Source organism: Mus pahari, chromosome 2 (genome assembly GCF_900095145.1).
Source record: "Mus pahari chromosome 2, PAHARI_EIJ_v1.1, whole genome shotgun sequence".
NCBI classification, from domain to species: domain Eukaryota; kingdom Metazoa; phylum Chordata; class Mammalia; order Rodentia; family Muridae; genus Mus; species Mus pahari.
This window is the reverse complement of record NC_034591.1, coordinates 47,596,903-47,623,369: the sequence shown is the minus strand read 5'-3', so window position 1 is coordinate 47,623,369 and position 26,467 is coordinate 47,596,903. Positions and strand designations below refer to the sequence as shown.

The following is a 26,467-nucleotide window of genomic DNA, read 5'->3' as shown; positions in this document are numbered from 1 at the left end:
TTTTAGAGTTGATTCAAAAGTAAAAGAAACCTGAACAGGTACACTGGAGTTCAGACGAGTGACTCGTGATGAAGCTTATAAAATTAATGATGCTTATGTAGTTGTAAAATCTCGGCAGCTACTGAGTCTAATCTCTCTTTTCCACTCTTCTTTTTTCAAGCTTACAAAGTCTCCATCCCCCTCCCCTAGTGCACCGCTCTTCTGGGCTCTGGTCTTAGGCTGCAGTTGCGCGCGGCCACCTCTAGATGGAACTTTCTCACCAACCCAAAGCCAGGCGGGCCAGCGCACCCCTGGTGCAGGGTGGTGCGGCAAGGAGTTCCCGCCTTCTCTCCGCGTGGCGAGAACCCAGTGGAACTACTTGAGCGATAGCCAGGAGGAAGGGGCTCGGGCTTTGCTTTCGGAGCCCAGCGGGTTTCTAGTCGCTGGATGGGAGGGAATCCTGAGGTTTCTGGGTTAGGGAGCTCTTCAGGAATTTCACGCCTCGATCTGGGCTCCTTGAATCCTCTCCACAAAAATACCAGTCGCCTTTGTTGCCTGGTCCCCAGGGCTATACCCCTTCTCGGGTTCCAAGGGCGAGGTAGAAGGCATTCCCTGGCACCCTCCGGTGTCCGAGTCCCAGGGCATTACCTAGGGCAGAACAGCCGCTAGTGGGAGGCAAACTTTATGAGGAAGCACGCGGCTTGCGGGAGCTACTTTGAGCATCAACGAAAAGAAAGCAAGTGTCAGGACACTTGTCATCTGTCCTGTCTTCTTCACACTCACCCTCCTCGTAGTTGTGCTCATTGGGAGGGAGGGGGTCCTGGGTTAGCAAGAGCTGTCCCTCTCGCTTCGGGTCGTCAGCGACAGCCAAGCTCACTGCGCCTTGGTGCGGTTCCCCTACTTCTCGCCATCCCCCTCTTTTTCCTATCTTGGCAGTCCCCCTTCTTTGTCGGGGGGTGTCAGGTGGGGCTGACATATAAAAACAAAACAACCCCCCCCCCAATAGAACTCGGAGTTGATTCAGACTTGAATGTGAAGGGGTCCTGTCACTGGGGTGTCCCTGTCCCTACTCACGTCCGAGTCTCTGCCCCTTGGCGATAACCCACCTCTCGCTTCCCGGGGTGACTGGTTGGTGCGAAGCGATTGGTGATCCCGGGCGCGATCCCAGCCGCGGCTCCCCGCGCCGCGTGGGGTGAATGGCCGCGGGCGGAGGATCAGGAGGCGCCGGGCGTAGACCAATCGCGGCCGCCGGTGGGAGTATTTGTTATTCACAGGGAAGAGACTCGCCGGTGGCTCGGCCGGCTCTGCCCCTTCAGCCCGGAGACCAGCCACAAGTGCGGCCGTGGTGCTCGCCTCTCTCGGCGGCCAAGGCGGCGGCAGCGCTGATATGGAGCTGCGGGTCCCCCGCAGGCTTCCTCACCTCGCCCTCTGCGGGGAGCAGGGTAAGACACCCCGGCGAGCAGCAGGCACAGAAGAGGAAAGCAAGTGCTGAAGCTTAGCAAAAGAAAGCCCCCACCTTTCAACTCTCTCCCAACCCTGAGCGAGCTGCAAAAGTAGGATCCCCCCGATTTTACTGCCGTTTCTATTTTTCTCCTCCCAAACCGTGCAGCTGACAGCCAGGTGTACGCTTTCTTCTCAGATTACTTTAATGGTTTGCCTTTTCTGGGTACAAGTAGACGGCTTTGCATATCCGAGTCTGGGGAAAGAACTGGCGGGCGGAGAGATGCGGCTGGGGAGAGAGGGAAAGTGGGCACCAGGGGGCGAGGGGCTGGCCGGGCACTGGAGCTTGATTGGGTGTCTGTTGATTTTACGTTGCAAATAACAAGGCGGCCACCCCTCTTGTCTTCCCATGATTACATTCCAGTGAAGAGGTGCGGAATAGAGGGAGCTTAGCTTGGAATTCCCAAGCTTTGGAGATGTGATTCCCCCAAAAGTTTAGACGGTGAATGGGAGATTGAAGGGTGACGGAAGTGGGCAGGCGCTCCTAAGATGCTCTAACAGGGCGTGCGGCGGCAGGATTTTTAAATCGCTCTGCCTGGGATTGCCTGGCCTGAGTGACCTCCTGGACCTGCCCTGGCTGAATCTGGACTTACTCGGCCAAGAAGCCCAGGTACCTTGGTTATGCGAATCTGAACGGAGGGATTTCCGAAGTTAGCGCCTTCCGGAATGAGTTGGGGTAACCCCCGCTTTCTTGAACTCTGGCTAGATGGATGTCTAACAAGGATCTGGAGGGATGATTCGGGGGGGGGAGTGTCGCAGGAAAGCCTGGTGGTGATAAGGGGTCCCCGAGACCCCGCATCCCGGTGCAGTACACACTCTGCCTTGAGTTTGCGGTCTCCGAGTTAGCTCCGCTAGGTTGGGATTTCCTTGTGCCCTCCCCCCCCTCCCGCCAGCAGCTCCCCCGTCCCCCATCCCCCAGGTCTGGGAAAAACGCTGGAGTTCCGAGTCTTGTTGGGGGTGGGGGGAATAGGAGAGGACTCAAGGATCTAGAGTTTCCGAAGCCAAGGCAGACGCTCCCTGCAGCTCCTCGGCAGCACTCACGGTCAGAGTGGCCCCGGTGTCAGGCGGACCTGAGAGGGGTGTGGGTGCCTGCGGCCAGCAGGTGTGGCGGGGGCGGAGGCGCTCTCGGACTGGTGCGCGCCGGAGGCTGAAGCCCAGGGCGCAAGGGGGGTGGGGGTGAAGGGGGACTGGGGCGGTGCCGGGGAGCCCCGGAAAAGCTAGAGTAACGGGTCCTTTCCCGAGGCCCTAGGCTCTACCCTGCCTTGAGCTTAAAAGAGAAAAGGGAGATGGGGAGGGGGGAGGAGAAGGGGACCCCGGGTGGGGTGAGTGGCTACTGCCTGAGATTTTAGAGAGAGACCTCTTAGCCACGAGGCCATGGTGAGCCCGTCTACTCAAAAGGCTCGGAGGTCCCTGGAGGTTCATACAGTTGTTGAAAAATACAACAGAATCATGCTTTCCCCAGCATCCCCCTCAACCCCAGTTGTCTGACACGCTTCTTTGGTGCAAATGAAATGCAGAGGCGCGTGCGAGTCACCCGTTGCGCAAGAAGGCACCCCCGAGCTTCCCTGAGGAATTGCTTCTAGCCCAAATTGAGGAGCCCGGCTTCCTAAGATGTCTGTGTGCCCAGGATGGTGGCAATGTGTGAATTAATGAAATCAAAGCTCCTCAGTCCTCCCCCACCCCCAGGGAGTTCCACCCCTGGAGGGAGTACCTTATTAGTCAGTTGGGGGGGGGGTGATCTTTTCCCGTAGACTGGACAGTGGGGATCTCATGAACATCAGAGAATACACTAGGATCTTGACCACTAATCCTCCGAGAGGAAGAATTGAAGACAGGGTTTGCGGTGGAGGTATTTGCAAGAAAAATTACTATCAGGACAAATGCATTCTGTCGACGATAGCTTGTATTTTGCTTGAAAGAAAAATGTAAAGAGAGAAAGAGCCACCAGCAGGTAGATCTTGGATAAACAGCTTATTACACTTGACTGTAATTTCCATTTTCCGTTATAAAACTGTTTGTCAATAATTGCAAATGGCTACAGGAACCACTTGAGTTTACCTTGGTCACTTGCTTGTGAATAATCTAGCTAGAAGACAATCTCAGCTGTATAAAATGCATTCTCTGGGTCTTGCAAATATATGGCTTGATAATTTTGCAAAGAGTCCCATTCACCAGGGAAATGATTTTCTAATGCAATTTTCCTATCTCAGAGTCAACTACAGGTTGTACTACATCCGCGATAAAGAGAATATCTGCTCTTAAATAAGGAATGTGAAGACAATTTAGGAGGGGAAGCTTTCTAGGAGACATTTTCTCAGAATAAGGAAGATGCTAAGAACAGAGCGAAATACTGTCTTGTGGCTCAACTCATTCTATTTGGTTTGTGCTGGCCAGATCTGCCCTGTTGTGCGTGCCCCCCCCCCCCCCATTGAACAGTTCTAAGCATTCAGACCCAAAAGGAACAGGGAAAAGATTAAACCCAGCTGAGCTGAATTGGAGTAGTGCAGGGGAAAGTTAGAGGTCTGGAGCGACGTGCTCTTTTCAGACTTGGCTGGGCAGGTTGAAGCTGCTTCTGGGCTTGTTTAATTGGTATTTATGCAGCAAACAGCCCAGCTGACATTCACATTGGCAGTAGCAAGCGCCAATCTTTGTATAAGAATGTTCCATTGTCTTTAGGGCATGATGCACTGAATACTACACAGGCAGCAATGGCGCTTTCCCTCCTAAGTTTCTTTCTCAAGGTCTTCTCCCAGTGGGGTACAACAGGAGGACTCTGCTTTAGTCTGTGAGCACTACTGCTGTCTCAGTAGCTCAGAAGAAGATGCCCCAACTCTTTATCTTTTGCTTAGATCTACAGCAAAAACATCTAGCCACATCCCAGTGCCTGTTGAATAGGCTGGTTTTGGAAGGTCCAGGAAATGGTTTCTGCTTTTAGACACAGCCTGATTGGGTATCACCAGACTCAAAGATTGGATTTGCTTAGTAGGAGTGACCACAACATACTGTACTAGGAGAGGTTGTGAGCCTGGCAGTAAATTGTATTTTTATTTACATTTCAAGTGAAGGGAGCTTTTCTTTTTCTGTTAGGAATTTGGGTTTCAGTTTCTCCCTCCCTCCCTTCTTCTCTCCCTCTCTCCTTCCCCCTCTCCCTTCATTTCCTCTCTCTCTCTCTTCCCTCCCCCTGTCTTCCCCAGTTTTCCCCTCCCCCCTTTATTTCTTCTCTTCCCATCCACTTATGTTTTCTGCAATTTTACGTTCTCTTGGTGCTTTGGCAAGTTGGAGCAGGCTCATCCGCTGACTAGAAGGATGTTGAACACAGTGTTGTGTCATCTGGGCCCCATCACTGCTGGGATGATCTGAGGGGTACAGTGGAAAGAAAGAAGGTGCCTGATAAGTACCCTTTCCTCTCTTTGGTTGTACCCCGGTCTTACCAATGGTGGTAAGGCATTATGGCTTTTCTTAGGAATCCTTTTAAAAACACAAATGCTCTTGTTGGAGGGAGATCGGCAGGCTTTGACACCTGTAGATGAATCTGCTTACTCCAGAGGAGGACCAGGGCTAAGAGGAGCATGGCCTGGAGGTCCTGGACCACAGGAGACAGCAGTCCCTGTGAGCAGAAGGAGCCAGCTCTGTAAAGGGCAGGGAGCAGATAAGGAGAAATGGAAAGATGTAGGGAAAGCCCTAGATGATTATATAGAGGCTATTGAACACATGTATTACCGATTTATTTTTTAAATTATTTTATTAGATATTTTCTTCATTTACATTTCAAATGCTATCCCAAAAGTCCCCTATACCCTCCCACCGCCCTGTCTCTTGTGAGGCTATGCCAGTGCCTGGCAAATCCAGAAGTGGATGCTCAGTCATCTATAGGATGGAACACAGGGCATTACTGATTTCTTACTTTTCCAGGCAAGATAATGTGTTCAGATACAAATCTGCTGGCTGGGTTTTCGGATGGTAATACGTCTTAGTGCGAAAAGGCTTATATTTGCTTACCACTTAAGGAGTTTTCTTGTTTTTAATGCAGAAGGATGCCTTGTCTCTTAAGAAAGGCCCTTTGGGTACTGAGAGTGCTGCAGTTACAGTGACTTCCCTTTGTGCCTTCCAGTTTTCCTTTGAGCTCTCCTCTTGGGTCTGGACTTTGCAAAGTTAATTCTTGGATACATGCCTGTAGCTCAGGTCTGACCTTCCATGCTGCTAATGGGAAAGTGCTTCCCTCAGATCTAAGTATGGTCTCCAGGTGAAATGTTTTAGTTCTGGGACTGGCTAGTGAACCAATGCTGTCCCTATGCACCCTTACATCACTTAGCAATTTAAAGAGCACTTTTACGTACATTGTGACATTTGATGTCACAACCTAGCAGAGGGGCAGAAATCCAGTTCCCACTTCAGAACAACAACAACAACAAACAACCAGTGTAAGTAACTTACCCAAAAACTAGACCCAGGCTCCTCTAGAACCCCAGGCATCCTACTAACAGCTCACATAGTCGCATCAGTCTCGTGCCCAGAGGCTCTGGGACTGGGGACAGAATGTAACTGCCGTCCTGCATGTGAACTCTGGCCTGGGACTTTAGATGGGGGTGTGATGCAGACCTCATAGATGAAATCTAGCAGGAACTGAGACAGTGTGTGTGTGAGGTTCCAGTCCACTGTCCTCACACAGGAAGTTGGCTTCACCCCCTTTCCCTCTTCTAATCTCACACATAGTATAGACTTAGCCTATCGTTTCCTTAAATGTGGTCTTTTTTATACCATAGCTGTGTTATCTGCAGAGAAGGCTGTAAATTGAATTCCTATAAATCAGATTGTTTTTTAAAATGCATGGAGTTTAGGTAGTTAAAGAAAACCTGTGGTGAATTCTTTTGTTATGCAAATAACCACAGTCTAATTTATCCGTTTAGTGGTTGAGCATCTTTTGGATCTGATTTCCTTAATATCTTCCCTGCTAGTATAAATGAGCTTTCAGAACCTTCTCTCACTGATGGGCGCGGGTGTTACTTGCTTGCAAACAAAACCAGTTATTGTGCTCAGCTGACAAAGCCTTGGGCTCCTTTTTGAGTATAATCCCATAGCCCCTTATTATTGAGTACCCAAGTCTCAGCGGGGAGCTGGAAGACAGTGTAGAGCTGGTAAGGTTACCCCACTATTTCACAGACTAGCAAGTAGAAGCACACAGAACAGCGACCTGTTCACTGTCCACAGCTTGTGACAGAACGTCAGACAAAGATCCAATTCCAGGCCTCTGTTGCTGGCTGGGGACCTCACTCTGTTCTCACTGTGGAACCATACAGGTAGCAGTCTGGGACATAGACAAAATTGCTGCCTTAGGAGCTGCTGGCAGTACTTCACCAGATACTGTTATGTACAAAGTTTTTACTTTGACATAGGGAACATACACAGAAAAGAAAACATGGCCTTTTTGCAACAGGCCTGTAACTCAGCCAGGGTATTTGCTTATAAAGACCCCCAGGTGTGTAGGACAGACAGGCAGTGTGAGTGGTACAGCACTTAGAAGGGACAAAGAAGGCTGAGGTGGATGAGTCCATGACCTCAGAAGTTCCACAGAACAGGACTCACACTTTCTGTAAGAAGTCTATCAGAAGCCTGCCTTTAGTCCTAGCACTTGGGAGGCAGAGACAGTCAGATCTCTGTGAGTTTGAAACCACCCTGGTCTACAGAGTGAATTCCAGGACAGCCAAGGTTACATAAGGAAACCTTGTCTCAAAAACTAAAAGCTGAAGGAGGAGGAGGAGGAAGAGGAGGAGGAGGAGGAGGAAGAAAAGAAGGAGGAGGAGGCATAGGATGAGTGGGAGGAAAAGAAGAGGAGGAAAAAGAGAAGGAGGAGGGAGAGGAGGAGAAGGAGGGAGAGGAGGAGGAGGAAGAAAAAAAGGAAGACAAGGAAGAAGAGGAAGAAGAAGAAGAAGAAGAAGAAGAAGAAGGAGAAGGAGAAGGAGAAGGAGAAGGAGAAGGAGAAGGAGAAGGAGAAGGAGAAGGAGAAGGAGAAGGAGAAGGAGAAGGAGAAGGAGAAGNGAAGGAGAAGGAGAAGGAGAAGGAGAAGGAGAAGGAGAAGGAGAAGGAGAAGGAGAAGGAGAAGGAGAAGGAGAAGGAGAAGGAGAAGGAGAAGAAAGTCAGCTTGGAAGAAAAGCGATTTTACTTCAAATCGAATACAGCACATGAAGCAAAGCTGTTTGGATCTGTCGCCCAGAAAGGTCAATATTTCTTTAAAAATATTGATCCCAACGATGAGTTTGGATTAGAGTCTACAAGAATTCTAGGAGAGCTGGATTAAGCAATGTAAGATTTTGTCGTGAGACACAAAGTTTGCAGTCATTTACTTTCCTACACACGTTCATATATGTATTTCCCCTTAGAATTTAAAAGTGAAACTGAACCTATCAGGTCTATGATTTTCATGGCAACGGATCAGACTCTGAAATTACTTCAATATATAAATATTTTATCTGATTTTACTTTTCAGTAGACAGAATTCGGTGATCACTTCCTCGTCTGGGCGAACGGTCAAACATGCTTTGCCTTAGTAGAGAAAGAGGAACAGGTCAGGTCGATGCCTGGCTATTGCGCATGTACCGTGCATACATGTATACATACAGTCTTGCAGTGTGTGCCTGTTGGCAGGGTTAGAGAGCTTGTGTGCAATTAATTCCATGCTGCAGAGGAGGAAACCTGAGCAAAAGTCCAGCAAGTTGTGCCAGAAAGGATAGTCCAAGTGGAACCTCTCGCTTTCCATTTCTCTGCCTTTGACTCTCGTCGTTCTCCAATGCCCAGACCTACGAGATGCTAAAGAGATGAAACATTAATGCAAATACCAATAGTTCAAATAGAAACTAATTTTGAGTATTTCTAGGGCGACATCCGCAATGGAACAAACTTAATGCCTCATGAGTAGATGTGGAAACGTGACCAGATAAAGCCTGTGTTTGTCTGCAGCTGAATACTTCTCTTAGATGTATTTCACAGTATTTGAGATGGCTTCATTATAATCAAGAAAGGCTTCGAAGCACAGCCCCTAGCCTTGAAATTTCTCCTTCATTCGTCCATTTATCCGAGGGTTGCCTAGTGTGGACTTGGTCTCAAAAATCCAAATCAGTGGTCAGAGTTAATGACATTTTCCCATGACGTCACCATTCTTCCTAGTGAGACTGTAAAACATAGCACTAACTATACTCACCAGTAATTAATTGTACATTCAGTTTCATCTAGCCACAGGTGGGCTTCCGATGTGTTCCCTTTGGGGGACAACTTCAGGTCAGACACGGACTCTCAGGGGGAAGCAGCTGCCAGGTGACTTGAGTACCGTGAAAATCAGGAAAGGACTGCATATTTGGGGCAGTGTAGAGGGAACCAAGGTACAGCATGAACCAGGAGACACAGAACATTTTGTGCAGGTAGTCTGGATAGGGCTTAGCAGAGGGGCCAGCGCTTGGCTGGGGCTCCCAGTGCACAGGAAGGAAGTCAGCACAGGGTGGGCAGCTAAGAGTCTCTTTTCAATCCCAGAAGTGAAAAATAGTGCAAGTTTCTCTGAAGGTGCTTGGGCATATGTTCAGTTGTCCCCCAGGGAGGCACCATCCTTTTTTTTTTTTTCAGGACAAAGAAGATGGAAAGAGAATTTTATGAACTGGAACTTGAACGAGTGAATGGGAAATGCAAGCAGATGTTGGTTGGCTGGGGTGGAGGGAAATGGCCCAGATTTCAGATCTCAGGTCCAAGGGTAAATAGGTTAGAAATGAACATTAGATTAAGCATCCTGCCAGAATACATTGTTGCTGCTTATTCTCTTCATTATGTGTACATTTCAAGCCTCAGACTCCCTATGTTAAGTCAGTTCTCCTCAGTTAAACTTCTTCAGCATTGTTCTCTGTAAGAATCTTGTGGAATTCAAGGACGAGGTCCCCAGAATGAAGTTTCCTCTCCAGTCGCCTGTGGATTTCACTCTGGGTTATTTCTTGACGAAATGACTGTTTTCTGCAGCAAGTCAGACAAAATTAAGGAGCTTTCCAATCCCCAGCTCTGAGGTGTTCCTAGTGATTCTCAGATCAAGGTGTGCTTACTTCCGAATTGCAAGCTTGCCCATTGCCTTCACGCTGACAGATTCATTGGGAAACTCGTGACAATGGTAACAGGAAGATCTTCATGTGTAACCCTCTCAATGTGGTTAGTTTTTTTGAGCCTTTGCTTTATTACCAGAGAACAGTAGGATAATTGATATGAAGTAGCTGATGTTCTTTGCTAAAGGTTTCTTCAAGCTACAAGATATTTTCAGATCTTTTGGTGGCTCGTCCTTCCTTTCCTCTCTTCTCTCCTTTCTTCCTCCCTCCTTCCTTCCTTCTCTGTGATTGAATAGTCACTGTTTCCCACTGGGAAATCGGGGATACTAAAAAAAAATAAGTCATTAACAGACGACTGGCTTGTTTTGTTGAATACATCACAGAAAATAACCCTTCATTATCTCTCGACAAGATTTAAATGTTAAATTTATAGAGCTGTAAAAAAAAAAATAAAGCAGATTTGAGAAATAATGTCATCAATCACAGGAATTTTACCTATCTGGAAATAAGACTTATTGAAATAAAATGATAAATAAAACTATGTTCCGGCTTGAGAGAAGTGAGTAAGCTGCTGAAACTTTTCTGTTTCTCCTGCTCTCAACATGCCATCAATCTCCCTGTTTAGATGCAGTGCAGCCAGGTGTTCAGAATCACAGGGGACCAAAAAAGAGTTAGTTCTTAGTGGATAGGAGAAATAAAAAAACTTGGTTCAGACAGGGCTTAAGTATATGAAAAATACAGCCTTACTGAACTGAATCCCCCCCTTTCCTTCCTCTTCTCCCCAGGAAGAATTCTGCTACAGGGCTGAATTCAAGGACATGAATTTTTGACCTCATCCCAACATCAGAACCTCAGACGGCATTCTCATTTATTTGCAAGCCAACTTTATGTGGGAATAAACTTGAACGGAGGATCTGTTGGAAATTCACTGTGAAGTTCAAATCAAGAAAACTTGCTGAAATCCCCAAAGCCTTCCTCCATGGGCCCTGATGGTAGCTTCCAGAAGGTGCAGCCTCAGGTGGTCCCCCTTCTTCTGTGGCGAGAATAAACTTTGGGTCGCTGATTGCAATACCACCTGCGGAGAAAATGGTTTTGGAGGGAAAGCGCTCTGCCTCTTGCCCTTGTTTCTTCCTCTTGACTGCCAAGTTCTACTGGATCCTCACAATGATGCAAAGAACTCACAGCCAGGAGTATGCCCATTCCATCCGCATGGATGGGGACATCATTTTGGGGGGTCTTTTTCCTGTTCATGCCAAGGGAGAAAGAGGGGTGCCTTGCGGGGACCTGAAGAAGGAAAAGGGTATCCACAGACTTGAAGCCATGCTTTATGCAATCGACCAGATTAACAAGGACCCTGATCTCCTCTCCAACATCACTCTGGGTGTCCGGATCCTCGACACGTGTTCCAGGGACACCTATGCTTTGGAGCAGTCACTAACTTTCGTGCAGGCACTGATAGAGAAAGACGCATCTGACGTGAAGTGTGCTAATGGAGACCCACCCATATTCACCAAGCCTGACAAGATTTCTGGTGTCATAGGTGCTGCAGCAAGCTCCGTGTCCATCATGGTGGCTAACATTTTAAGACTTTTTAAGGTAGGTAAAGACATTGCCTTTTTAACCATTGTGAAAGACTCAGCAACCTTGGTGACTCTAATGGCGGGTTAAAGAAGAGAGTGGAAATGAAGATACCCGTAAGCGCTATGTCTCTGGGCCCTCAAGTGGGGCATTCTGTGCTTGCATTTCAACCAATGATACTTTACGTTCTTTAGCTATGATTAAATTCATTAATCCTGATTGTGTCCTTCCAAAGAGAATGTTGGTAAGTTCTGTGAAGTGTTTGGTCCTTGCCATCACGGGATAACCTCTTCAGGGATGCTCACTTTGAGTCAAAGCAAGCATCTTTAGACAATAATTAACCCCTTAGCACATTTATCAAACAGAACACTTTCACTTTACCTGAGCTACATGGGAGATAATTTACTTGGTGAAACTTCTTCAAGGTGGGATGCTCTGTTATGACAAAAATTCCTGTGTGAAGAAACAGTATTTATTGCTAGTGTGTAGAAGGGAGTGACACTCCAGGAGATAAGATGGCCATAAAGTTGTCAGGCTTACTGTAACTCGAATAGAGCAGAACCTCATTAATTCAGAACACTGCGATGCAGACTGGAAATATAATTACATATAATTCTCATTGAGTTAACAGTTCAAACTTAGCAGGGAGAAATCAAGACATTTTGATTTAGGTTTGATGATCTATTATCTGTACACTTTATAATATTGACTAAAGTTGCCAATCTAAAATAATATATGTGAAAACACTTTGAAAGTAAAAAGTACCATAAAAATAAAGTTATTGTAACTCACTGTTTTTTATTAACTTTCTCATCTTATTTATTAATATCCATTATGTAGACTTTTGAAGTAGTCATGATTCTTTAAATTGAAAATATTTTCACTCTGATTTCTTACTCGTTGGGACTTGGCTTTTCCAACTGAACCTGAATTAATGAAGCTTCATTTTATATTATGAAAAACTAGGCCTATGCATACAGATTTGACGTTGGGCTGGTGACAGAGTGGCAAAAATGAACAAAGCAATGGAAAACTTCACAAAAAAAGGATGAAAGGGATTGAATCAAAGGCTTTCTGGCCTGGGAAGATGTCTTGGGGGACAATCTAGCTTGGCCTAAGTCTCATATTGGAACCCTCTGTAACATTCCCCAAGAGGCTGCACAGCCTCTGCATGAATCCCCTTCTTTCAGAGATGAGAATGCTAAGTGGTGGTTTAATGGCTGTTTTCAGATTGATGACATTGCATCAAATGAGGAGGTTGCTCTCTGCATCTCGTAGAAGCCTCTCCTGTCTAAGGCAGTTTGAAGATGCACAAAGAGGCCCTAGGGAGCATGGGAGACACTTTAGCAAAACATTAGAAGAATCTCCTGGCCGTGGGAGGACTTGATGAGAACTGCCAGCCACAGGTCTCTCATTCTCCATTTCTGGGAACTTTCAAGGGTTGCTAGATAGTTGCAAATGGTGGCCCTAGCGATGGGTGCCTGTTCTCTCCCAGAGGCAAGGCCCAGAGCCAGGAGTCCTGAAGGGTCCTCCCCCACCTATAGACTCTAGGGCTTTTTCTAGGACTTCTGATTCATGCCTCAGGCTGTTTCCTGTTCATGGCTACAATGCAGACCAGCCATACCCAGCTTTCTCCTTTCTCCAATTCAATCTCCCTCCTCACTTGTTTTAAAACATTTCTTTTGAGTTCTTAAGTCAGTGAGCATGGTTAAGACAAATCCACTATTAGAGGTGAGGAAACCCCTCATGATAACATTCTTCCTTATGGGATCTTTTCTGTATATATTAATTTCTGCTCCTATCACCTCATACTTGCTTTTAGACATTGGTTTTTCTGTAGTCTGGTTACCATCCAAAAGCCCACAAAGATTTTGAAGAGTTGGGTGAAGGAGATAAGATAGACACTTACCTGAAATAGTCGAAGCTTATTTATGTTATTGTTTTTGACACAGAATGAACTTATCTATAAGAGAGTGGTAATAATTCTATATTAGATTGTTGGGTTTCTTTAGTGAGAAAAGGCAGGGGAAATGTGCTTGGTCGTAGCCTTTGGTTCCTAGGCTGCTGACGGAAATTTCAAGTTACCTAAAGGCAAGAGGGGAGGTTTTATTTTTATAAAGCAGAGCATGACCTGTCTCTGCTTGGTTCTTCTCTCATTAGACAATTATTTTGACAGTTTTGGATACTCATAGAATTATTTTATTCGATGGAGTGGATCACTCTAGTTCCTTTAAACACAGTCAGTGTTCCAGGGCATCTCTAGAGAGACAGTTGCCTGCATACATACTTCTTGATGGGTATGTAAGGAGGAGGTCACTTTTAGCCAGAAGAGGGTATTGACCTTACTACCGCCAGCACGCTGGCACAGAGAAACATTATCCTAACTATGTTACTAGATTTGAAAAAATTGATCTCATTCAAAAGTCAACCAGCAAAGGGTGTGTGTGTAGACGCTCATCCCATCTTCCAGCTGAATCAGAAACACAAGAATGCAAATTAAATAACGTCAGCTGCTTGTTGCGTGGCCTCCATTCAGAGTAGCGTGATTTATGTGCAACCTTCAGCTTGCACTTCACAGTGATGGTAATTAGGAGATAATGGTGGCTGCTCACGGGAAGGAAAGTGGCCTGCTTTAGTGTGGATGACCTCTGCTTACGTTCCCATGTCAGGACTGACATGAAATATTGTCACAGTCATCAAAGGAATGATTAACAAGCCATTACATTAGAGACTGGGATACGGTTTCACTTTTCAAACAAATATTAATTTTCTTAAGTCAATGCTAGATGAGATGGGTGGAAGCAAGTGGACTCTAGGGCCATTTGGAGCCTTGCAAGGCAGCACGTGACCCAGAGAATCTCATACACAGAAGTCCATGTGTCAAACTTAACTCCTCATGGTCCTTGAGGGAAGTGGTGTTGTTCCACCTTGGTTTCTCTTATCAAATGAGAAAACTCAGCCCGCTAACTTAGAGGAGAGCTAGAGAGGGAGTCGGAGTCAGAGGTCCTGGAAATAGGAAATGCCTACACGCTATTGAGTCTCCACCATAGGGAGATGCTCAGTCTGAGCGCAGCTCCCGCTTATACCACTGCTCTCATAACCTCCAAGAAGAGGTTTCAACTTCAGGGCCTGTGAATAAGTAGAATTTTTCTGTTTTTTTCTGTTTTCACCAAGAGGAGTGGCTGTGACTCAACATCCAGCAGATATGTTGGGAATGGAGGTAAGCTTGAAAGCCATAGAATCATATTTTTTAGTGCTTTGAGCTTTATAGAAACATTGATACACATGCACACACACACACACACACACACACACACACACACACACACACACACACACACACACTGATATTAGGCAGAGTGGTTGCCTAGGTGACTTTATGGCAAGTTAGTAGGTTTAGATGATGTGTGATTGTGAAGCAGTAGAGTTCGCTTAGACTCAGAGGTATAAATGACACATCTAGGGTTCTGAATCTTTGAAAATTCGGTGAAGAAGGGGACAAGAGAAAGCTTCAAAGTCAGTGATCTTTTGGAAACTAACTGAGGTGCCTAGAACTGAAATTTGTTTGTTTGTGAAAAGCTCAAATAGTTTTCTTTCCCTGGAACATTTCTCATCCTTTTTGAATGGGAGGAAATCAATTTCTCAAAACACTAAATGTATGTCTTACTTTGAGTAAAGATTGAGCTTTCTAGGTTAAAGGTGACACATTGCTACCGGAGTAACTCACATTAATGTCCACCAAGACACATGGGTTACAAGAGGACAGTGTCAGACACAATTTCTCTTTCTCCTGTTCGGCTAGTTAGTGTTACCTGGATTGTTAATTTTCCTTTCTTGAAGAATAGGGCTCAGATAGCCTGTGGTGTATCCTTCCAAAGCAATCAAATGAAATGTCAGTAGAAATTATTTGAGTGTGGACCAGATGATCTCTCTGCGTGTGGGTTTGCACGAGTTATAAATGACTAAAATTGATCTTCATGTTAAGTCAATGAAATACAGAGGATTGTCTCATTCTTCTGCAAGTCTTGATCTACTTTACAATTTTCCTCATAGAGACTCAGTTCTACCAACAGATATATCCTGTGAGTTATTTATTGCACACAAGGTTTTTTTTTTTTTTTTTTTTAACTGTAAACAACGAAAGACAAATCTGCCACATTTAGGCTCATTTAATTAGGATAGATGGATAAGTGAGCACACTAGCTAAATTCTGCAGGAGGTAACAGTTTGTGTAATTCCTGTTTGTCCTTAAATAGCCAATGGGGTTTGGAAGGTGAACTCCATCACTCAGTCTTACCTTTGGAGGCAACTTTGCTTGAGAATGCGCTTCTTCTCTTTAGAAGGAGCAGATGGACACGCTCGCTCTCTTGGTACTAGCAGTGGTATCAGAGGAGAAAGTGCACTTCAGATGTGTGGGTGTGCGATCTATGACCCACGCAGATTTGTTAAAGTCTCTCTCCTCAAAACCGGTTAGGAGCTACCATCCCCTCCACCGCAGAACAAAGACCCACCTCTGCTATGCAAAGTCTTCAGAGATGGCTCAGTGGTGAAGAGCACTGATTGCTCTTCTAGAAGAGGTCCTGAGTTCAATTCCCAGCAACCACATGGTGGCTCACAACCATCTGTAATGGGATCTGATGCCCTCTTCTGGTGTGTCTGAAGACAGCCACAGTGGAGTCATGTACATAAAGTAAATCTTAAAAGAAAAAAAAAAACATCTTGGAGCTTTGCTTGGGTAGAGAAGCAGCCTATAATTTCTCTTGGCATTTATTCCACATGTTGTAGCTGTTTATCTTTCTGTATCCTCCACTGGATAAGCACTAAGAGGGTGGCATATGTTTCTGTGTCCTTGGCTACTGTATTTCTAGCCCCTCGTCTCACTGTCTCACCCTAAGAACCTAGTAAACATGTGAATGGATAAATGACTGAATCAACCATCACACTCCCAGGTACTGGAGATAGGATTTTGTTAACTAGGAAAATAAAATCAGCTTTTATTTTCTATGTATGCTCTCAGGGAAAGAAACAGAAGGGAGAGGAAGAGAAGAAGGAAGAAAGCAGTGTATTTTGAGTTTCTATTTTTCCCATGCTTCCTCATAATCCTGTGCATTCACATCTTCTTTAGATAGACTCTTAAAATTATAAATTAATCAAGTAATATACAGCAGTGCATTCCCATTTTGGAAGGTTTAAGCAACAAATAACAGTCTGAAATGGAAAGAGTCCACTTCCCAGCACATCTATTAATAAAATGACACACGCAGATGTGATTTTATTTATAGATATGTCTTATGACTTTTTCCCCACTTAATGTATGCAGGAGAGACTTCTATGTTGGTTAATGCAGGTCTGCCTCAGTAATTCTCAGTTCTGGAAGTCAGAGTTACCTGGGTAGATGAATGCTCAAATTCTTACCGAATACCAAAGAAATTGGGCAGAGCCCTACCTTCATAAATCTTAGAATGTTTCCAGGGGATCCTGTGTTGGTTTAGGATTGGGAAGTTACAAGATTTCACCCTCTGTTTTAGTGGCTGGTGGGCTTTAATGGTGGTTAGATAATACTTTATTTTTACAAATCTACAATAAGGAAGTAATCAGAGACTGTTTCTTTTTATTTCATTTGAAAAGGTTGTAACAATACCAGGGCCTCTCCCAAACACTGTTAGCTCTAGAGGGAATTTTTGGATCATGGAACCCTTTCTTGGACCAATAAAGAGGCTGCATTAAGAATCACCAAACCCATCTCTCTGTAAGGCATGTATCTCTATGGTATAGGCATGTATCACAGATCAAGGCTCTTCCCAACATGCAGTGACTTAGAACCAGTGCCCTGGTCCTATGTCTAGCTGTGAAAGAAGCATTTTTGTTTTCTGCTTTGTGGAATAGATTTAAAAATCTATTTCTAAGCTTGGTGAATTTAAATCTTTTCTACTTTTCTGAGGCCCCAAATAGCCTGAAAGCCTACAGTGAAGACTGAAGACACCTTAAGAGCTTACTTCGTGGTTAACGCCTATCTTTTTGGCTCTTTGAGCAATGAGGATGTCTTAAAAGTAGTGAAGAAAGAGGCATTCTAAGTGAATGGCTTGTGATGAGATAAAATACTACTTTTTAAATTTTTTATTTAAGAAATGGTCTGCAAACCTTTCTAGAAAAAGTTAGAATAGAGATAAATAAATAAATCTGCATAAAGAAATTACTTTTCTACTCTTTTTCCCTAAAGATGGCAATTTTATTTTACAGGCTTGCTTATTTATTTATTTATTTATTTATTGCCAGTTTTGGATTTAAAGAAAAACTAAAGATTTCAGTGGTTTTATTTGGCTTTCAGCACAGGTGTCTCTCATAGATTTTTATTTTATATTATTTATTTATTAACAAGCAAAGGCTACCTCTTCTTAGAGGCCTAAACTCTTGAGGCTGTCTGGTGGCTCCGGTTCAGTGGCTTTCAAACTCAGCTTGCATCAAAATCACCCTGGGGCCTTGTTGAAACACAGATTGCTGAGCCCACCTTTGGAGTTTCTGATTCAGTAGGTCCAGGAACGGTCTGAAAACTGGCATTTCTAAAAGGTTCCCAAGTTTGCTGATGTTGCTATTTTGTGGCCCATGCTTTGAGAACCAAGGCTCCACATAAATTGCTTGCTGGCTGACTTAGCAAGTCAAAGGATGCAAAACAGGAATGAGATTTAACCATGCTCTGTCTTACAGCAGCCTTTTGTCTTTTGACCAGCATCTGGTTGATCTTCTCTTCCTACAGGTTACAACCACAGCAGCAGCTGCTGCAGGGGCCTCTCTTTAACTGTGTGCTCCTTTGAAAGTTGTGTGTGTGCGCGTGCGTGTGTTTTAACTAAATAATGCATTGCTCAGAAGTCATGATCAGTGTCGTGATCACTTACATATGATTTTGAAAGCAGGGTCATCCAGATTACCATTTTTACTCGTAAAACTATAGAGAAAACTGATTTTAAGAGTGTAGACTGTAAGATGCACATTAACTGGGTGTTGAGAATAGTAAGAAGCAAAAAGGCTATGATTTGTCTCAGCTCCCAGCAATTTGTTTTCAGAAGCCATGACAGCTACCTCCTGATTTCCATTATGCAACAGGATTGCAAATAACACTCTGCCGGTAGTCTTGATCAATAGAAGGTCAGTAGAAGCTCTTCTCCCCTGATGGGGAAAGGGCTTATTTATCCATTTAATTGATATAACGCATTATCTGGCAAAAGAAGGAAACATCGTTTTTTAGCAGCAATGAGAGGAGAGACGTTCCCTACTCCTAAGCATTCTTAAAAATATAAGCACACATAACAAACACTTGGTAAGAAGAAGGAGTCTGGGCATAGCTTTGTCCACTGACACTTTGATTTATTTCCAGAATGTGGCCAGGCTCTGCAGTTTTCCTGTATTAGATTCAGAAAACCGGGGGCTGGAAAGATGGCTAAATGGTTAAAAGCACTGGCTTAAAACCACCAGAGGTCCTGAGTTCAATTCCCAGCAACCACATGGTGGGTCACAGCCATCTGTAAAGGGATCTGATGCCCTCTTCTGCTGTGTCTGAAGACAAGTACAGTGTACTCATATACATCGATTCAGAAAACCAGTAGGTATGTGTGTTCAGTGATGGCCACTAGTGTTTTTAAAGCTTTTTAAAGTTCCTGCTAAGCACTGGGAGGATGATTTCCCTGAAGTCCTAGCCTACTGGCTGGTCGAAGCTTTGGTGAAGCCATGTTTATTTCTCCATATCTCCCATCTCACAGTGCCACACATAGTCCTTCTGGCTCATGTGCATCATAATATTCTTTCACTATCAGCTCCCTCCTGTTTTCTCTCATTTGGATTGAGAGAAAACTCCAGTTTTGACCAATGTCTGCATTATTTAGTACCTTATAAGGCTAAGTATCTACATTATGACAATTCCATTTATTAGCGTCTTTACTACATTTGTGCATATGTTGCTTTTAGAACAATTGCCACGTCCTGCTCTTGCAGAATTCTTATATATTTGTAACACAGATATGATCTGTATTCTTATAATAAACTATCTATTTAAATGATAGGTTATTGTAATGACTTCTCTAGCGATACTCACAGTCTTTTGAGTAAAACAGATGAATATGAATTAAATGAAACAATCCAGGCTCTATAGTCAGATTTGCTGGCTTCAAAATGTGATGTTTATTAGTTGTGTGAGCATAAACAAGAGTATTAATCTCTCTACAGACAGTTTGCTTATATAGAAAAAGTTGACAGCAATCATACTTCCTTCAGAAAGTTTTAAATGAACGCTAAAAAAGACAAAATGTAGATTCTGAAGCAAATCCCTGATCTCCAATAAGCACTATAAATATTTGCTATGCTGATGTTGAAGGGGAAATTTCCTACCACTATGAGGTGTTTGAGTTGTTCCTCTATCCTCTATCTTAGCCATTTGTATTGGACCTGTCATGTGAGAACAGTAGATGATCATACAGTCACTGGACAAGAAATAGAAAAAAAAGTAGTAGGTCAGTTGAATCTTGGCATATGGCATGATTACCACTGGGAACTCATTGGCTCCATATCCATCTAGGTGAGTTGAGGAAGTAGTGTACTGAAGTCCATGTGGTAGGCTCTGCCTTTTTTATCTTTAATTACTTAATTACTTAATTGATTAATATTTTTACACTCCAGATTTAATTCCACCCCTGTCCACTCTCTGACTGTTCCACATGCCATATCTTTTCTCCTTCTCCTGTCTCCATGTAGATGTCCCCATGCCCACTCCACCTGACCTCTAAACTCCCTGGGGCCTCCGGTCTCTTGAGTACTAGGTGCATCATCTCTGGATAAACACAGACCCAGCAATGCTCTGCTGTCTGTGTGTTGAGGGCCTGTGTATGCTTCCTGTTTGGTGGTCCAGTGTTTGAGAGATCTCAGGGTCCAGATTAATTGAGACTGCTGCTTCTCCTACAGGATTTCCCTTCTCCTCCACACCTTTCAGCTTTCCCTAATTCAACAACAGGGGTCAGTTGCTTCTGTCCATTGGCTGGGTGCAAATATCTGCATCTGACTCTTTCATCTGCTTGTTGGGTCTTCCAGCATTCGGTCATGCTAGGTCCTGTGTCAGGCCTTGGGACCTCCCCTTGAGCTGGATCCCACTTTGGGCCTGTCGCTGGACCTTCTTTTCCTCAGGCTCCTTGCCATTTCCATCCCTGTAATTCTTACTCAGGATATTTTCTAGTTCCATCCATGTGCTTGCAAAACTCAAGATGCCCTCCTTTTTAATAGCAGAGTAGTACTCCATTGTGTAAATGAACCACTTTTTTTTTTTTTTTTTTTTTTTTAATCCATTCTTCTGTCATGGGACATCTGGGTTGTTTCCAGCTTCTGGCTATCACAATAGGCTGCTATGAACATAGTGGAACATGTGCATTGTGGCATGGTGGGGAATCTTTTGGTTATATTCCCAGGAGTGGTATTGCTGGGTCTTCAGGTAGATCTATTTCCAATTTTCTGAGGAACCTCTAAATTGATTTCCAGAGTGGTTGTACCAGTTCGTAATCCCACCAGCAATGGAGGAGTGTTCCTCTTTCTCCACATCCTCTCCAACATGTGTTGTCACCTGAGGTTTTGATCTTAGCCATTTTGATTGGTGTGAGATTCTTTTTTTGTTTTTGTTTTTCAATTGTTTAATTAGATATTTTCTTCATTTACATTTCAAATGCTATCCCCAAAGTCCCCTATACCCTCCCCCCTCCTTGCTCCCCTATCCACCCACTCCCACTTCTTGGCCCTGGCATTTCCCTGTGCTGGGGCATATAAAGTTTGCAAGACCAAGGGGCCTCTCTTCCCAATGATGGCCGAATAGACCATCTTCAGCTACATATGCAGCTAGAGACATGAGCTCTGGGGGTACTGGTTAGTTCATATTGTTGTTCCACCTATAGGGCCCCTTCAACTCCTTGGGTACTTTCTCTAGATCCTCCATTGGGGGCCCTGTGTTCCATCCAATAGATGATAGTGAGCATCCACTTCTGTATTTGCCAGGCACTGGCATAGCCTCACAAGAGACAGCTATATCAGGGTCCTTTCAGCAAAATCTTGCTGGCATATGCAATAGTTTCTGGGTTTGGTGGCTGATTATGGGATGGATTCTCAGGTGGGGCAGTCTCTGGATGGTCCATCCTTTCGTCTCAGCTCCAAACTTTGTCTCTGTAATTCCTTCCATGGGTATCTTGTTCCTTATTCTAAGGAGGAATGAAGTATCCACACGTTGGTCTTCCTTCTTCTTGATGTTCTTGTGTTTTGCAAATTGTATCTTGGGTATTCTAAGTTTCTGGGCTAATATCCACTTATCAGTGAATGCATATCAAGTAAGTTCTTTTGTGATTGGGTTACCTCACTCAGGATGATAGTCTCCAGATACATCCATTTGCCCAAGAATTTCACAAATTCATTGTTTTTAATAGCTGAGTAGTACTCCATTGTGTAAATGTACCATATTTTCTGTATCCATTCCTCTGTTGAGGGACATCTGGGTTCTTTCCAGCTTCTGGCTATTATAAATAAACTGCTTTTTAAAAAATTATTTTCTTTATTTACATTTCAAATGTTATCCTCTTTCCTTGTTTCCCCTCTGAAACCCCCTATCTCCTCTCCCCTCCCCCTGCTCACCAACCCACTCACTGTTCTGGCATTCCCCTACACTGGGGCATCAAGCCTTCACAGGACCAAGGGCCTCTCTCCTATTGATGCCCAACAAGGCCATCCTCTGCTACATATGCAGCTGGAGCCATGGATCCCTCCATATGTACTCTTTGGTTGGTGGTCTAGTCCCTGGGAGCTCTGGGGTACTTGATTCATATTGTTGTTCCTCCTATGGTGCTACAAGCTCCTTCAGCTCCTTGGGTCCTTTCTTTAGCTCCTCCATTGGAGACTTTGTGCTCAGTCCAATGGTTGGCGTTTTATTGCTGTGAAGACATACCATGACCAAACAACTCTTATAAAAACAAACATTTAATTGGGGCTGGCTTACAGTTTCAGAGGTTTAGTCCACTAGCATCATAGCAGGAAGAATAGGGATACAGGCAGACATGGTGCTGGAGAAGCAGCTGAGAGTTCTCTGTGTTGATCAGGAGGCAGCTAGTAAACTGTCTTCCACAGGGAGCCAGGAGGAGGGTAGATTACATGGGAAGAGTTGAACATATATGTGAGACCTCAAAGTCCAGCCTTCGCAGTGACACACTTCCTGTAAAAAGACCCTACCTCCTCTAATAAAACCACATTTCTTAATACTGCTACTTTCCATGGGCCAAATATATTCAGACCACCACAGGCCTGAGAGTCACTTCATTTTAAAAAAAAATTAGCAAGCCAAGGAAATGATTAGAAAATCTAAAGATAACCTTTGCTAAATGTTACTAGCATTCGGGTACTTGAACAAAATTTCCCCTTAGGATTCAGTTTTGAAAACAAAAACAAACAAACAAACAAACAAACAAGTTAAAATAAAAGCATTTTGGCTGGGCCTAGACCTTCTTAGAGCCCCAGGACTTCTGGTGGGATTGTTGGTGAGGATGAGCAGCTGACTAACTCTTGGAGTGGGTGGCACAAGAAAGCTCTTTTTGGATGGGAATTCCCTCTTTTTAAATTCAAATTTTATTCTTTTACTGTGTTTGGTGTGGTGACCCAAGGACTGAAATAGAGTCACACTGGACAGTGGTTGCTATTCCTTGTTGAGGAAAGAACTCTTTTGTTGTAGAGATGTTCTGTGTAATGCTCCTTCCTGTCCCTGACATCATAAATGAGAGCATGGGAAGAGTCCAGAGGCACTGGCTCTACAAGTCACACACCTGGCAGGATGATCTCAGGAGGAGACTGGGACTCCGAATATTGAACTGTGGTTCATACTGTCACTATCTTGTTCTACCTGTTTAAATGGCAATAACTAAGTCAAACGTTTATTATGCTCTGCTAAGTTGTCATTTTGATGAGATATGCGTAATTTCATCAGATGTAAAGAATCTCATAGCAGAAGAGAATGTGTGTAAACAATGCAGACTTGCCTGGATTGAGTACAATGGACCTCTGTAGGACAGAATGCTATATTATACACTTAAGTACCTGTGGCTGCATAAACAAGTCTCAGGCATCAAAGGGTCACTAAGTGGGAAGTATTTAAGATGCTCCAGTCTGTGTAAGTCTATTGAGCAGCCCAAGCTAACTAAAGTAGCTTGCCTAATACCTTTGGTTTCCCAGGGTGAAGTCGAACTTTCTTCTGAACCTCAGTAGGTGGCCCAATGACATAGTCCTTAATGTATCATCTCATACAAATGAGATGTTACTGTTAATACATTGTTAAATTTACTTTAAAGCAATTCTTTGACATATAATTTTGCATGTAAAGTATGAAAGCAAATGCATGTATCATAGCGAGGTAGATATGTTTGCTTATTTTACATAAAGATTTAAGTTTCAGGTGAATATTTAATACTGTGGGATGCAAAGTGTGTTCAGCGCTTTGTGGAGTTGATTGATATTTTGTGACTGTTAATGATGGGTGGTAAGATTGGCAGAAACATTTACTACAAACCTCACTGAGATATGAGTACAGTCACTTCAGAAATTGTTAGAACACATGTTCAAGAACCAATCAAATATTCATTTAACATACTTTTTTTTTCAATGAAACAAAAAGGGCAATATCGACAAAACATGAAAAAAGAAAAAAATAGAAAAACCAAAAAACCTATGGAGCCTGTTTTGTGCTGGCCAAGGATTCCTGAGCATGTAAGCCTGCTGTGAGGTGTCCTTGATACACTCACAGCCATTTCCCAGCAGCTAGCAGTTGCAAATAGCTTCCTGCTTAGGGATGGGGCTTTGTGCCCACTTCCCCCTTTCCATGCAGAACACCTACCTTTTTATGCGGGTGCTGGGATTTGAACTTAGGTTCTCAGGCATGCATGGCAAGCACTTTTATGTTAGAGCCATTTCTTCAGCCTCCCAAATGGCAATTTAAAACAAGCAAACCGACTAACAAAACCCCACAAACATTCTAACACAATAAATGCAATCCAAAGGTGTACTAACTTGGTGCCTTGTGCTCAAAATTGACAGCAGGAAACTATTAAAAGCCTAGTTGTCATAGTTTACAAGAGCATACCTGTGTGTAGACTCAAAACTCTGCAGTTTATCGCGTACAATTGTCTTGAATCTGAGCCCAGGTGCTTGAGGCTGGATGCTGGTAGCTGATCTGATGGCAGTGCGCAGAGCTACGTGCGCATCACATATTCAAAACCAAAGCTGTGGTGAGAGCTGCAAGAGAGCAAGGTGAGTCCTTCTTCCAGAAACACCTTGAGTGTTATCACATTTGATTTTGATTAATTTTGGGCTCCTGCATGTTTAGAAACCTCTTATGTTGCTGTCTTTTTCACCCCTCCCCCAATATTCAGCTATGGCCCCAGCAGGGTTGCACAACCTATAGATTAAGAAGGTATGCCATAGAGTGTCGTCCAGTGGGGTTTAAGGAAGGCGCTCTCAAACCTCAGAGATCTGTGGAAACTTACCTAACCTAAAACCAAAACATTTGTGTTTTCCATTTGCTGTGTGACTATCATTGCCGTTTGGACTGTTCTCATTAACCACAGATACACAGCTATTTGCTCAAAAAGAAACTAAACGCACTGTCAGTGAGCTGTTGTTACTCACACTCTTCTCATAGGAGAGTCAGTCCGGCAGGGCCCACTGCTTTTTCTGCTGTGTAGCTCTTGAGATCCACCATAGCTGCACATTTCAGTACTTGGTCATACATCTCTGTAAAGGAACGTTTTTTGAGGAACCAGCAAAGTTTTGACTGGAAAGCATTTGAAGTGTTTGGAAATAGGATCTGAATGGAAACAGCATAAAGGATTATCTTTCTTGTTAACGCTGTCGTTTTGCTTTGTAACTTCTGCTCTCATAACCCGACCCACTGAAATGGGAGGTATTTTGTTGTCTTTGAAACCACAGGGGTGGAATTTCAAACTCTTTGAGTTTTCCCCCTTTTGCCTGAGGAAGGAAGATATTGTAAATTCCATTTAAAAAAAAAAGTTTGGATTCCTTTATTTCATTGATATTCATGCGGTTGAAGCACCTAGCGAGCTTGGCTAGTGTATAAATTAATATTTACAGGTAAAACCTTGTTGAAAATAAAATAGATTAAGTGGAGAATATTTTTCCCACAGCTTCCTTCTCCAACGAAAATGAAATAACTCTGCACCATTCCTCTGCTGAATGCCCCATCTGTCAGCTGCACACAGATCTGAGCCTGTACCATCTCAGGAGTATTTGGGGCCAGGGCTTCATGTGAAGTGGTGTGCACGAGTGAGCACCCGCTGGGAGAATTGGCAGTTAGGAATCTAGAGTTACTTTTACCTTTAAATATTTCTTGATTATAGGGTTCTAAAGTGAAAACCTGTATCACTGGATTCTAATTTCAATCTCTGGTGATCAATATTACATACAGCACACAACCATATTTTATTTGTCTTTGTCTCAATTTATTCACTTTACATCCCGATCCCTGCCCCCCCCTCCCAGAAGCCCTCTCCCACAGTCCCTCCTCCCATACCCACCTCCCCTTCTCCTCTGAGAGGGTGGAGGACCCTCTGGTTATCCTGTGATCTTGGCACATCAAGTGTGTGCAGAGCTAGGCACATCCTTTCCCACTGATGCCTGTCAAGCCAGCCCAGCTAGAAGAACATATCCCATAGGCAGGCAACAGCTTTGGGATAGCCCCAGCTCTGTTTTCTAGACCTACATGAAGACAGCTGTATATGTGCTACAGATAGCACCCAACAGTTTTTAAAAAGACATTAAGTCAAGGGTTCTAAAAATACAGGCAATAGGATCAATGGATAAATGTTATTATGGCATATGTACAAATTTCATGGTGTTTAAACGAATTATTGATATTTTAGTTCACTAAAATAGTATGAGTCTGGGTTTATATTTGCAAAAACAAATATAAAGCCTATAAAAATAAGCATAGGCTACACAACAGGAATTACTTCTGCCCATGTATCGGGAAGATACAAAGTTTTGCCTTGTGCTTTGTTTCAAACAACTCAGAATTAAGTTCAGTGGAGTTGTATAGTTGGTTTGAATAAGATGCTTCAGGTCCAGTAGTGTCCATGGGTATTTGAATATTGTGTCCAGTGACATCTGGATATTTTCAGGATGTCTTAGAAAGCTTGACACATAGCACAGATAAAAGTGACTGCTTTATGCTGGCGAGGATGTGGAGAAAGAGGAACACTCCTCCATTGCTGGTGGGATTGCAAGCTTGTACAACCACTCTGGAAATCAGTCTGGCGGTTCCTCAG

General features: G+C 43.9%; 1 protein-coding gene across 5 annotated transcripts in view; it reads left to right on the top strand.

Moving 5' to 3' along the window:
- The first annotated feature begins 1,284 nt into the window (after positions 1 to 1,284).
- The window catches only part of Grm8 (glutamate metabotropic receptor 8), an 836,043-nt gene continuing 810,860 nt past the window's right edge, over positions 1,285 to 26,467 (top strand). For 3 of the 5 annotated variants that reach the window (XM_029535218.1, XM_029535214.1, XM_029535217.1), the window contains exons 1-2: positions 1,863 to 2,089; positions 10,337 to 11,147. In XM_029535218.1, the coding sequence (XP_029391078.1) occupies positions 10,638 to 11,147 (510 nt within the window). In that variant the 5' untranslated portion in view covers positions 1,863 to 2,089; positions 10,337 to 10,637. Of the gene's footprint in view, positions 1,422 to 1,862; positions 2,090 to 2,470; positions 2,522 to 10,336; positions 11,148 to 26,467 lie in introns of those variants that run through there. The other 2 variants (XM_029535215.1, XM_029535216.1) reach the window with 2 other exon arrangements.